This window comes from Mus caroli, chromosome 2, assembly GCF_900094665.2.
Source record: "Mus caroli chromosome 2, CAROLI_EIJ_v1.1, whole genome shotgun sequence".
NCBI lineage: Eukaryota > Metazoa > Chordata > Mammalia > Rodentia > Muridae > Mus > Mus caroli.
This window is the reverse complement of record NC_034571.1, coordinates 1,457,570-1,469,725: the sequence shown is the minus strand read 5'-3', so window position 1 is coordinate 1,469,725 and position 12,156 is coordinate 1,457,570. Positions and strand designations below refer to the sequence as shown.

The 12,156-nt window shown below is 43.1% G+C and overlaps 1 protein-coding gene across 4 annotated transcripts in view; it reads left to right on the top strand.

The window, feature by feature from the left end:
* Prpf18 (pre-mRNA processing factor 18) overlaps window positions 1-11,839 on the top strand; it is a 30,021-nt gene extending 18,182 nt beyond the window's left edge. For 2 of the 4 annotated variants that reach the window (XM_021156491.2, XM_029473966.1), the window contains 2 exons: window positions 1,093-1,248; window positions 11,233-11,839. In XM_021156491.2, coding sequence (XP_021012150.1) covers window positions 1,093-1,248; window positions 11,233-11,313 — 237 coding nt within the window. In that variant the 3' untranslated portion in view covers window positions 11,314-11,839. Of the gene's footprint in view, window positions 1-1,092; window positions 1,249-1,930; window positions 3,355-11,232 lie in introns of those variants that run through there. The other 2 variants (XR_003835946.1, XM_029473967.1) reach the window with 2 other exon arrangements.
* The last annotated feature ends 317 nt before the right edge of the window (window positions 11,840-12,156 follow it).

Sequence of the window (12,156 nt, the reverse complement as noted above, 5' to 3'; positions counted from 1 at the left end):
ACAGAATTCCCTTTAAAATTAAACCCTTAAGATGTGCTGCAGAGGGCTGGGGAGATGGCTCAATGGTTAAGAGCGCCGACTGCTCTTCCAAAGGTCTGGAGTTCAAATCCCAGCAACCACATGGTGGCTCACAACCATCCATAACGAAATCTGATGCCCTCTTCTGGAGTGTCTGAAGATAGCTACAGTGTACTTACATATAATAAATAAATAAATCTTTAAAAAAAAAAAGAACAATGTAAAAACTAACTATATATATATAAAAAAAAGATATGCTGCGGAGCAAGGTGACAGGTATCCCTAGGGTGGATGTGCCCTCCCAGTTAACCGAGGGCTTGTGTGCAGCCTGCTTGCTGTCCTTGGGGAGCTTTAGAAGTTCCTGTGTTTTGTTCTGTTTTCCCTCCTTTCTCTCAGCTAGCCAGACTTGACTGTAAACCAAGCCCTTTGTGTTCACTGACTTCTGTCTTGATTTTCATAGCTTTTATTTTAGGCTCTGGACAAGTAGGAGTCTTGGGGGTCAAGGTGGAAAGTTCCCGTGCTCACATGCTTCAGCTGTGTGACCCGTGAGCCCGTGTCCAGGCTTGGGGACCCTATGTGGTTGTCCCAGCAGATAAAGCATCGCCCGCCCCCCCCCCCCCCCGTCCCCCCACTGCTTCCAGAGCCCCACGGTGCTGTGTGGACAGTGAATATGATGGCAGGCTGGGTGGTGAAAGGCTAGCTAGCTGCTGTCCGCCTTCCAGCTCCATGTGTTGGAGACTGAATCTAAAACAGTATCTGTTAGCACGTGAAATGAACTGCCTGCTGTTTCAGTCTGAAATGCATTGGTTTCCATGCACAAAGGCTAGAACGGGGTGTTTCTTCCTCATTGGTATTGACTTCTGCTAGTATTGACTCGTGTTTTCATGGGCATTTGTGTTTCTGGGCAGGCTGTAAGTCACCCCAAACTTTAATTTTTGATTAGAGCAATGGAACATAATATCTTTGCCAAGAGGTAGATAAAATGTTGGTCAGGAAGGAGGGCTATGCAGGACTGGAAGTACACATTTGAGCCAATATATTTTTCCTTTTAGATTTCTTTAACTTTTGTTTCAGGCGAATGATGCTTACCTTCAGATGGCCATTGGCAATGCCCCCTGGCCTATCGGTGTCACCATGGTTGGTATCCATGCCAGAACTGGCAGGGAGAAGATCTTTTCCAAGCATGTTGCGCATGTTTTAAATGATGAAACCCAACGGAAATACATTCAGGTAAGCAGGACAAGATTTGCTCTAACAGTCTTTTTCTTTTTAAAATAATGGGATGTGTATGTGTGTATTTGTGCATGTGCGTGCGTGTTCGTGTTTGTGTGTGTGCATGCACGTGCCTGGGCATGCATATAGGCATCAGAGGACAACTTTGTGGAGTTAGTTCTCACCTACATTTGTGTGTGTTCTGAGAATTCGACTCAGGTCATCAGGCTTGTACAGCAGTTGCTGTTACTAAACCAACGTTCTTTAATTCTCCAAACGTAGAACTCTAAAATGTAAGAAGGCTTATGCTCCCTTCTCTGCAGGGAGTGCATTCAACAGCCTCCAGTGGACACCAGAAATACTAGATAGTACTGAACCCTGTACAGTCTACCCCAGAGCCCAGATACTTACTCAACTATGGTAAAATTTGGTTTATTAATTAGGCTGAGTAGACATGGTGGCATGTACCTGTATTCTAGTACTTCATTGGTGGAGTCAGGAGAACCTTGTTCTGAGCCAGCTTGGAATAAAGAGGGAGATCATGTCTCAGATAATCATAATACACAGGGGTAGGAGGGACAGAGGAGGGGGTTGTTAATAACTGGTTATAAAAAAGGGCAGTTGTAACGATATTCTGTAATGAAAATTGTGTGAGTATGGCCTCCCGGGAAACATGGTGCTCTCACCTCTGTGCTACCAGGAGGTACAGTTTCTGCAGAAGGAGATGAAGTGAGGCTGGTGCTGGAGGTGGTGCTATGGTGCTGGAGGCTCCTGCTGAGCTTCTAGTGATCCTGTGGAAGCATCGTCAAGCTGTGAGAACAGTTGACTGAGGTAACTGGAAGTGTGGAGAATGAAACCCCAGAGAAGTGACTTGCCAGTGAGTGGGGCGCAGTGAGGAGGTTACAGGGGAGTTCCCTTTTAGCTTCACAGAGCAAAGGACACCACGACTTCCATACCTGATGGAAGGGAGGGGAAATCATGAGGCTTTTAATTTGCTTAGGACTAAAACAAAACTCTTGGAATTTTTTTTTGTTTGTTTGTTTTGAAACAGGGTCTTCTTATATATATAGTCCAGGTATGAATCATATCCAACTTGCTTCAAACAAAGAAATTACAGATTGGGCACATAAGAGAAATACAGGGCTTCATTAGGACAGCCAGTTTAGAGTGTTTTATGATAATATGACTTGGAATGTGGATTTAGTGTATGGTAACCTAAGAAGGTATGGAAAGTGGAGTCTTGGCTTCAGTGTTTATAGTTATTTTTAAGTAGCATATGAAAATGTTTTTTTAATTATGCAACTAAGTCTGAAGTATTTGTACTTGTTTTTTTTTTTTAAATTATATATGCCTCATACAAACTTGTTTGTATTGAAACCTTGATGTGAATAAAAAAAAGAACCAACTATGATCTATTTGGCAAACTGTTACAGATCCCAAATTGTATGGAACGGCTTGTCAGGTGGCGGCTCTTAAAACTGAAGATGAGTTCTGGAAATGTACTTAAAATCTTCTTAACTGCGTAAAATTGCATTCATATGCTAAGCTAGAGAATGGTTGTCACCACTCATGAATTATCTTTGTTTGTCTCTTAGTTCCAATTGCTGACTGGTCATTTGTATGACATACTTTGTGCCTTATTCACATTTATTAGCATTAAAAACATCTCAGCCTGACTCCCTAGTGTTGATTGTGCAGTTTGTACAGTTCACATATACTTGGGTAAATTCGAAGACTTTCCGTTTTTAATTTTCAGGATTCTATTAATGTTTTTATTGTGAGTGAGGGGTGGCATGTGTGCTGTGCAATGGTGCATATGTACAGGCCAGAGCCCTGGTTCTTCTCTACCTTTGCAGGTTCCAGGGATCGAACTCACGTCATTAGGCTTAGCTGCAAGCCTTTATCAGCAGAACATCTCACTGGCCCGATTTTCATTTCTTAAAACCACAGATGACTGTAGTAAAGGCTAACGCTTTGAATTAGAAAAGGTTTTTTCCTTTGATAATTGATTCTAATTTCCAAGGGTTAAATTTGTTAATCATGCTCATTTATACTATGGGTAAATGATACTGTTTAAACGTTCATACAGTTAGATAATTTTAAAGACAACATTTCTTGTAGACACTGTGTGGTTTCTCCTTCCTCCTGGACTAGTTTTTATATACATATGTAATTTATTTAAGAGGATTTCTAGTTTATTTATATATTAAAAGTGGGGGGAAGCTGGAGAGGTGGCTCAGTGGTTAAAAGTTCTGACCACTCTTCCAGAAGTCCTGAGTTCAATTCCCAGCAACCAAATGGTGGCTCACAACCATCTGTAATGGGATCCAGTGCCTTCTTTGGGCATGCAGATGTACATGCAAATAGAGCACTCATACATTTAAAAAATAGTAATAAAATAAAACTACTATAGTTTTCTATTTTAAAAAATATTCTTTCAAAAAAAAAGTGTGTGTGCATGAATGCCGCGTGGGTGTGTGTTTGTGTGTGGGAGGTGCGTGTACCTGGATGTGCACTTGGAGGCCAGAAGCTAGCCTCAGAGTTGTTTCTCAGGATGGCTACCTTTAGAAAAGGGAATATTTCTATGTTGTGTGTATGAATGTTTTGCCTGCATATGTTTAAGTGTACCATATGTGTGCCTTGTGCCCAGGGAGGCCAGAAAGAGTGTTTGAGCCCCTGGAACTGAAGTTAGAATTGTGAGCCACCCCAGGTCCTGGGAACCTGACCTGTGTCTTCTGTAAGAGCAGTGAGTGGTCTTAATCGTTGAGGCATCTCCCTGGTCGGTCTCGCCAGCCTCCACCTGTGTTGGTTTATTGAGACAAGGTCCCTACCGTGGTACTCGATTAGCCCGATTAGCTGGCCAGCAGCAAGTCTCCTGTGAGTCCTCCTGTGCTGGCCTCCCCAGGCCTGGCCTTACAGATGCACACCACTGTGCCTGACTACTGACTTCTAGGGTCTAAACTCTCTTGCTTGGGCAGCAAGCACTTCGGAATAAGCTATCATCTTTTCCTTGTTTATCTCTACTTTTCAGCCAGGTTTGATGGCTGTGGTTTCGTCACTTGGAGGCTGAGGAGGATTGGAAGTTTTGAGATGAGTCACAACGGTATCTCGAGTTAAGGCTAGCCTGGGCTAAATAGTCAAGGTCAGATGGTTAGGGCGAGTTGGATGGCATCCTATAGATGGTTAGGGAGAGGACATGATGTTTTGGCTTCAGCCTGTTGAATGAGGAAGCCTTGAGTACTAAATAAGGGATTGAAGTCTCTCCTTGAGCAGATGCTAGGGACATGTTAGTGACTTTCTAGTGTTTTTCTCATTGACTTGGATGATGTGTTAGCCTGGATAACAAAATCTGAAAGGGATTATTCGGCTCAGTTTCAAAGGCTTTAAACAGTGGTTCTAGACCCTCCTAATGCTATGACCCTTAATACAGTTTCTCATGCTGTGGTAATCTCAGCCATAAAACTGTTTTTGTGACTTCTTCACAACTGTTATTTTGCTACTGTCGTAAGTCATAATGTAAATATATTTGGATATAGAGGTTTGCCAAAGGGGCCACAACCCTCACGTTGGGAACCACTGTTTTAGAAAGTGTATACCATGATGATCACATTGGGCCCCTTGGGTTCATTTATGAAGAACAAGTCCAAATTTGAACTCTCCATTTAGCTCAGTCTTGTTGCTGTTTGTAGTCTTTACGAGTACTGGCATGTTTTGTGTGTATGATCTGTCTGTGTCTGTTCCTGTGTGCCATGCTTCTCTGTAATAAAGGCTTGGACAGCACAGGAAACATGGCTGGGGGGGCGGGGGGGGGCGAGGATTCTTTACAGTTATCTTAGCAGCATTTGCTAGGGAGGAAGCCGCTTCACTGACCCAGCTGACTCTTGAGTGACACGCAGCACCACAGACAGACCACATCCTCACACTGTTGGCAGTGGAGATTTGTCAGCACGGGATTACTGCAGCATAAGCGTACACACATACCATCATGGTCAGGGGCATGGAGTGTGTAACTTAACATGGAAGCTATGCATGTGCCTTCAACTGTAAACACTTACAGCATGGGAAATCTAGGGCACAGTAAGGTTGGCTCTGTATCTCACAAAGGCAGGCACACACAGTTTAAGAGCGCATAGGAAGATTGCAGGCTGAGTCCAAAGCCTTGACTGGTCTCAAGGCATAGTGTTAATTTTCTGTGATGTCTGCCACAAGTTTAGTCTCTGAGGTCAAGACGGGACAAATTAGGGAGTGGTATAGTCGCATGCAAAAGAAGTAGACATTCCAGAAGTTCTTGACATCGGCGCAGAGGACAGTTTCTGATAGTAAGGAAGACAATAAAACCTTGGACCCAGCAGCCCACTCTGTCAAGTCTACAGTCTGAGCAGCAGTGAGACAGTGGCCTGGGACTGCAGTTCACAGGAGCGAGTGTGGTACAGCTGCTGATGACCTAGTGCTGCGGTGACAACACAGTTTACTGTTGTCCTGGCACCTGTTAATAGTGCTCAGTAAATACTTTGTGGTTGGATGGGCGCCTCTGTGGTTCATAGTCTTGTTCTTGTCTAGTCGTTAGGGATGGAGACTGTTGATGGGAATCTTTATGACAGACTCCTAGATAAGGTAGTGCAGAATGGTAGAAGGAGGGTGTTTTGTCCTCTGCAGGGAAGGGCCAAATAAGTTATGTAAAGTTTGAATTTTAGTATTAGGAAAATCTTTTTTTAAACTTCTTATTTGAAAGTCACAAGAAGTTGCAGAAAAACAGTATGAAACAGATTTTTAAAAATTATTTATTTTATTTATATGAGTACACTATATCTTCAGATGCACCATAAGAGGGCATCAGATCTCATGGTTGTGAGCCACCATGTGGTTGCTGGGAATTGAACTCAGGTCCTCTGGAAGAGCAGTCAGTGCTCTTAACCGCTGAGCCATCTTTCTAGCCCGAAACAGATTTTTATAGTAGGCAGAATTGCCCCACAGTTGGGAGGAGGGTGGCAGTGTTTGCAAGCATTGAGTTAACAGTTGCATGTTCATCTGTCTGAAGTCTTCTCTGCCATTTCTCCTAGAGGCCATTGCTCTGCCTGTTGCAGGCCTTCAACAACAAAGGAGCTGAGTGTTCCGACCTTGGCCTCCTGCCTGTCCTCTGGTTCTGCATTTTCTTGCATGTAAAACAAAAGAGCTGTGCGTTTTCCTTCTCATTCTGCTATAAGGAAGTGGGCCTTGAGTGTACAATGGGGGCGGCCTAGGTGCTCAGTCTCCTTGGTAGCTAGCGGTCATTTTGGTCAGCCTTGCCTTGTAGAAATGGACGTCCAGTGTTCCTTGGTACTCAATCTCTTAAGAATCCAAAATCTTTTTCTTTTTAAAAAAACACTCTTATTTTGAAAATGTTGCCACAGGGTTTTTTTGTTTTGTTTTGTTTTTCTTTTAAAATTAGCATTGTATGAAATTAAGCACAGAGTCACTGTGTTGTTTATCCTGAAATCCATGCTGCAGCTCAGGCAGAAGACTGCCAGGCATTGCATTAGTTTGTAAAAGGCCTGATTTCCATTGTATGTAACGACCTTTTTGGTCTCTTGGTGAGGTTGATTTGAAATATGTTCTGAGAGGGCCGTTTTCAACATGATACCTGAAGTTCAAACCTTTTTATTTTATTTTTTAAGACGGTAAACATTGGACTGAAGAGATGGCACAGGGGTTAAGAGCACTGACTGCTTTTCCTGAGTTCAATTCCCAGCAACCACATGGTGGCTCACAGCCATGTGTAATGGGATCCGATGCCCTCTGGTGTGTTTTAAGACAGCGACAGTGTACTCACACACATAAACAAATCTCAAAACCCAAAACAAACAACAGTAAGCATCTTAGACCTGCACCTCCTGTGAGCTCACCAGCAGCAGCTGTGTTCCAGAGACACTGCTAAGAATAAAGTGATATTGTGGATCAGTTTGCAACCTCTGGCAGATGTGTAACTCAGACCTCTTCTACATGAAGATATTTGCTAAGGAGGTTTGGAAATTATGTAATAATTACTTCTTTTAAAATAACACATCAAGAAATGCTTTAGTGTTAGAAGTGTATGGCTTTAGTTGTATATAGCTCAGGGATTCTGGGTAATACGTGCCACATTAAAAGCTAAGATCTGGGTGGTGCTGGGTAGAGCGTATTCCTTCACACTGTCTTGTTTCTATGTTCTCTCCCATCAGTCAGTGTTACTCTTCTTTTGTAAACACTTATTCAATATATTTTATGTCTCTGAATTCCAGCTCTGAACTGTCATGTGGGTGCTGGGAACCGAACTTGGGAGCTCTGCAAGCGAGGCAGCACTCTTACATCCCCTCAGCCGTAGTCAGTACTGCTCTTGACTAAGTGTTTCTAGTTCTGCCTGTTACTGGACATTACATAAATGAAAACTTAGAGTGACATGACTCCTATTTTTATTTGAAATACTGGTATAACATGTTCTATGAATGTACTGGAAACAGTTCAAGAGATTGTTTGCTGAAACATGATTTCATCCTCTGGCTTTTATGCAAACTTCTGTAGACTTCAACTGTGAAGTTGAAGTGTTCTGTTCCTCACAAAATTAAATACACCTCGGGGAGTTTCCTAACCAGATAGACCAAACAAACGCTATATAGCTTATTAACTTACCTAAGTCTACTTGTTAGGTTTAAATTACTGGTAGAAACGTCAAGGATGGCTCATTTCTGCCAAAGAGAGAGGAAACACTTTAGCCTAGTTTTTGGGAAAGCTTTTTACACAAATTATGATTTTTAAAGACTGTTAAAAATGGAGTGATTAGAATAACATAATGTAGATGTGCATAGAGGACATGTGTGTAACCTTTAGGAGATTAACTTTGAATATGGCTTTCACTTACAACCATGGTTTAGGGGCATGAGGAAGAAAATACGTAGTGTATGTACATGTGTGCGGCCGGTGGGCATGACAAAGGCCCAGAAAATCCTCCCGGCTTCACAGTCAGAAGTCAGTACACGATTTGCAAGAAGAACCACCAAGGGCTCCTGTGGGGCATTTACAGTGTGGCCAGGCACAGCAGAGCCTCACACACAGAGTGGTGGGAGAATGAATGGTCAGAAGTCAGCAGCAGGGCAGTGAGTATGGAGAGCTCGTTATCCTAAAGCAAACCCCTGGGGCTGGGATTGGAGAAGGAAGGAGGAAGGCCGATGAGCACTATAATCTCACGTCCCAGGATTATGCTACTCATAAACTCCTGCCTTCAAACCTCCACGGCTCTATATCGCGAGATCTGGAGCCTTTAGTTGCTGTCTGGAGACAGCCACCTACCTCTGCTGTGTGCATTCTTGCAGTGTCTCCTCTGAGTTGTCATTACTGCCTTTATTCTCGTCTGCACCTACAACTGTTGCTGTTAAAATAGTGTTTACCTTGCTCAGTTTTCCTTCCAGCCACATTAAGCAGTCCCTCCCCAGCCTCAAGTTTGCACCGAGTTTATCCCCTCGGGCAGATCTACCTTTTCTTGTCCTTCTGGCCTTATTACTGAGGGTGGGGTTTCCTTTTTGTTGGTTTCCCCCCTGGCTTGGTTTTTTTTTTTTTTTCCTTTTATTTGCAGCTTGGCACAGTGCTTGGCATATCATAGGTGCTGCTCAGTGCCTGCTTGTTCAGATATGTGTGTTTTTATAAAAATACAAAGACAGGGGTTCAAATCTATAGTCATCAGCACTTGGGAGGCTGAGGCAGGAGGATTACAAGTCTGAGCCCAGCGCTGGCTCTGGAATGAGAACCTGTGTTTTAAGAAGTCGGTTACAATATCACTGGCTCCCAGCTGTTCGCAGGGTTATTGAGTTCTGCTGTCCAGCTTAGCCACCCACAGTGGTGGGGAGTGGAAAGCCAGAGGGTTTCAGCTGAAAAGACTTGTTTCCATTTGGGAAAAAAAGACTGTCCTGAGACGCATGCATGTTAAAAACCCGTGCTAACCTATCAATCCTATTACAAGGGCTTATAGGAATGTTCCAGGTGAGGCTGTGTTCTTAAGTCTTAGTCTCAGTGTGGAAAAGTACCTCATAATGTCTTCTCTGAGGAGCGGCTGCCTAGGGTTCTAGTTAAGGAATGGCACCTGACGCTGACTCCTTGTTCAGGACAGTTCATGACGTGCTTGACGGCTGCTTGAAGTATCTCTTCTTTCCTAGCTGTACCTTTTTTCCATCTATTCCATCAGGACTCTTAGAGATGCCAAATCAGTGATGTCATGTATGTTGCCATAGCTACAGTTGAGATTTTATACACATGCCATTAGAACTCAACAGCAGGGGACGTTGAGTACGAAAGAGAAGTTCTTTATCATAAAGCAAATGTCTGGTTGTCGGGAGAACTGTGAGGAGCAAAGTAAATTACATGCTTCCCTTCGCACTGCTAACTGAAGAGAACCCCTCCCCACCCGAGCCTTGGGGAACTCAGTGTGGGCGACATTTGGATCTGGAAAGGACTCTTAAACTGTCTCCACATCATGTTTCAGCGATGTTGAATTTGTCGACCATAGCGCCTTCCACAGTAGTTGACATTTATGTTATCAGTTTTACTAGGAAGCTAACTGATTGTGTTTTCACGGTCTCATTGGGTCTGAGAATTACTTGATCTGAGCCCAGCAGCAAACATGTAATCCCATTTCTGAATGTGTGTGAGTGCCAGACCAGCCTGTCTAAAAGTATGCACAAAAAACAAAAATAAAAAAGCTGTTTGAATATTTAGAGTTTAAAAGTTCTAAATAGCCAGGTAGTGGTGGTGCACGCCTTTAATCCCAGCACTTGGGAGGCAGAGGCAGGCGGATTTCTGAGTTCAAGGCCAGCCTGGTCTACAGGGTGAGTTCCAGGACAGCCAGGGCTACACAGAGAAACCCTGTCTCGAAAAAAACAAAACAAACAAACAAAAAAAGTTCTAAATAATGTATTTTTACGTATCTGAGGCCATTTTTAATGCTATCTCCCTGGATTTTCGCATGAGTTCTTCAGTTACTGTTTGTATAACTGCAGCCCTGTAGTTCTTTCTACCGGGTCATGAATCTCTTGTTTAAAGACACCCTCTGTGTCATTTTGGGGGGAGAGAAGGAATTGAACACTACCTAAAGTATCAGGCAATATGCTACATGGTCTTTTATAGCCCAGATTATTATTCTAGGCCTATTTAACAGATATTCCTTGTAATCAAGAGAAATTTGGAAATGGATTAAACAATTTGTAGGATTCTTTTCTGATTACAGATTTTTATCTTCAAGAGAAATCTGCAGTGGCTTGCTGCAGGTTTCTACTTTGGCCTGACCTGTTTGTAAGGATACAAAGAATTTGCATAAAGACTTGAAAGCCTTTTTTTCCCCAAAGACTAGTGATGAGTGAGAAAGCTAAGAAAAATAAAGTCCTGGCCAGCTAAGAATTTTAAAAGGTCAAACTGAGAGAGGCATTGTCACCTTGAATTGTTTTCTTGGTCATTTAGGGCTCACTTCTCTCTGGCAGCCTGGTTGACGAGGGCCAGTTATTATCTATGCTCAAAATAAATTTGTGAGAGTGTGTATGTTCATGTATTCAAACGTAGATGGAAATTATATTATTTCTGGGATTCTTTTCTCCTTGTAGTTACTTTTGTTTTAAAAAGTTTCAAACAAAAATATGTCTTATATACAGAGGTAAAATTTCCCTGGCTGGAAGGGCTGAGATCACCTTCCTGTGTGTCCTGGGACTTTCTTCTTAGCTTCTTTAACTTTGGAGATAGGGAAAACTTTTCTGAGAGAACCACATCTTTGAACGTTTTTCTCTCCACCCAAACTCAGAATGGCTATATAGAATACACAGCCCTATAGAATACATATTTTTTAAATTGATTAACGATGTTGTGACGAACAGTACCCATGAATGGACACTGGTCTACCTGTACTTCTGAGTGGCATTGCTGGCAGTGCCTCATTTCTGAGCACTACAGAGAAAGGCAGTTAGAGGTAGTCCAGCCGTGTCATAATGAACGTTTATTTTGTGTTCCTAGGGACTGAAGAGGTTAATGACAATTTGCCAGAAGCACTTTCCTACAGATCCGTCCAAATGTGTGGAGTACAATGCACTATGACGTCTGCACACACTGTGGGTGTCAGGAAGCCTCCGCTCCCTCGCTCCCTCGCTCCCTCGCTCCCTCGCTCCCTCGCAGCATGAGGACTCCGGCCTTACCACAGCTACGAGGGAAGAGCTCCACCATGGCTCTACCTGGTGCCGTTCTTGTTGACTTTAAGAACTGTGTTGGCTTTCACATGGAACTGGACTGCAAACTAATTTTTGTGTCTTGATTTCATTTTAATGAGTTGAAAAATTAAGTTGTAAAGATATTGCCCGTAGTTTAAGTGTGTAGACAGCCACCACACAGGAAAGGGGGTTGGAAATGACCGTTGTCAAGATCCCAGTGTGTCGTTGATACTTAGGAGCATTTGAAGGTGGCTTTGAACTTTCTGTAAACTATTGTGATTTGCACATTTTTCTATGTGGTATTTATAGAAAATATTTTCCTATTTCAGCAAAAGCGTGGGACCATTGAATGCTCCTTTAGAGTTTTCCGTGGTCTTGGACCTTCTGCCATCTTGCAATAGAGTGTGTGGAATGTTGCTGTTAAGTGTTATTTGTCTTGTGTTTCAGACTTGCTTATCTTTCTAAGCAGAGTATGGCTGTCACCTTTCTGGACAGATGAATTGATAGGAGATAGAAGGTCGAAAGATGGCTGTTATACCAGCCTAAGTTCAGAACACCAGCATATCAAGGACAGGGCGAGGAAGTGGCCGTGGAGCCAGCTGCGAGTGGCAGCCTCAGGACTGGATGCCGGAGAGTCGTGGCGTTCCTGGCTTCCCTGTGCCTCACGTGGTCCCCACTCGCCTCACAAAATGACTTGCTCTAGGGCTTACAGAATGGAGCTTTGATCACCGTG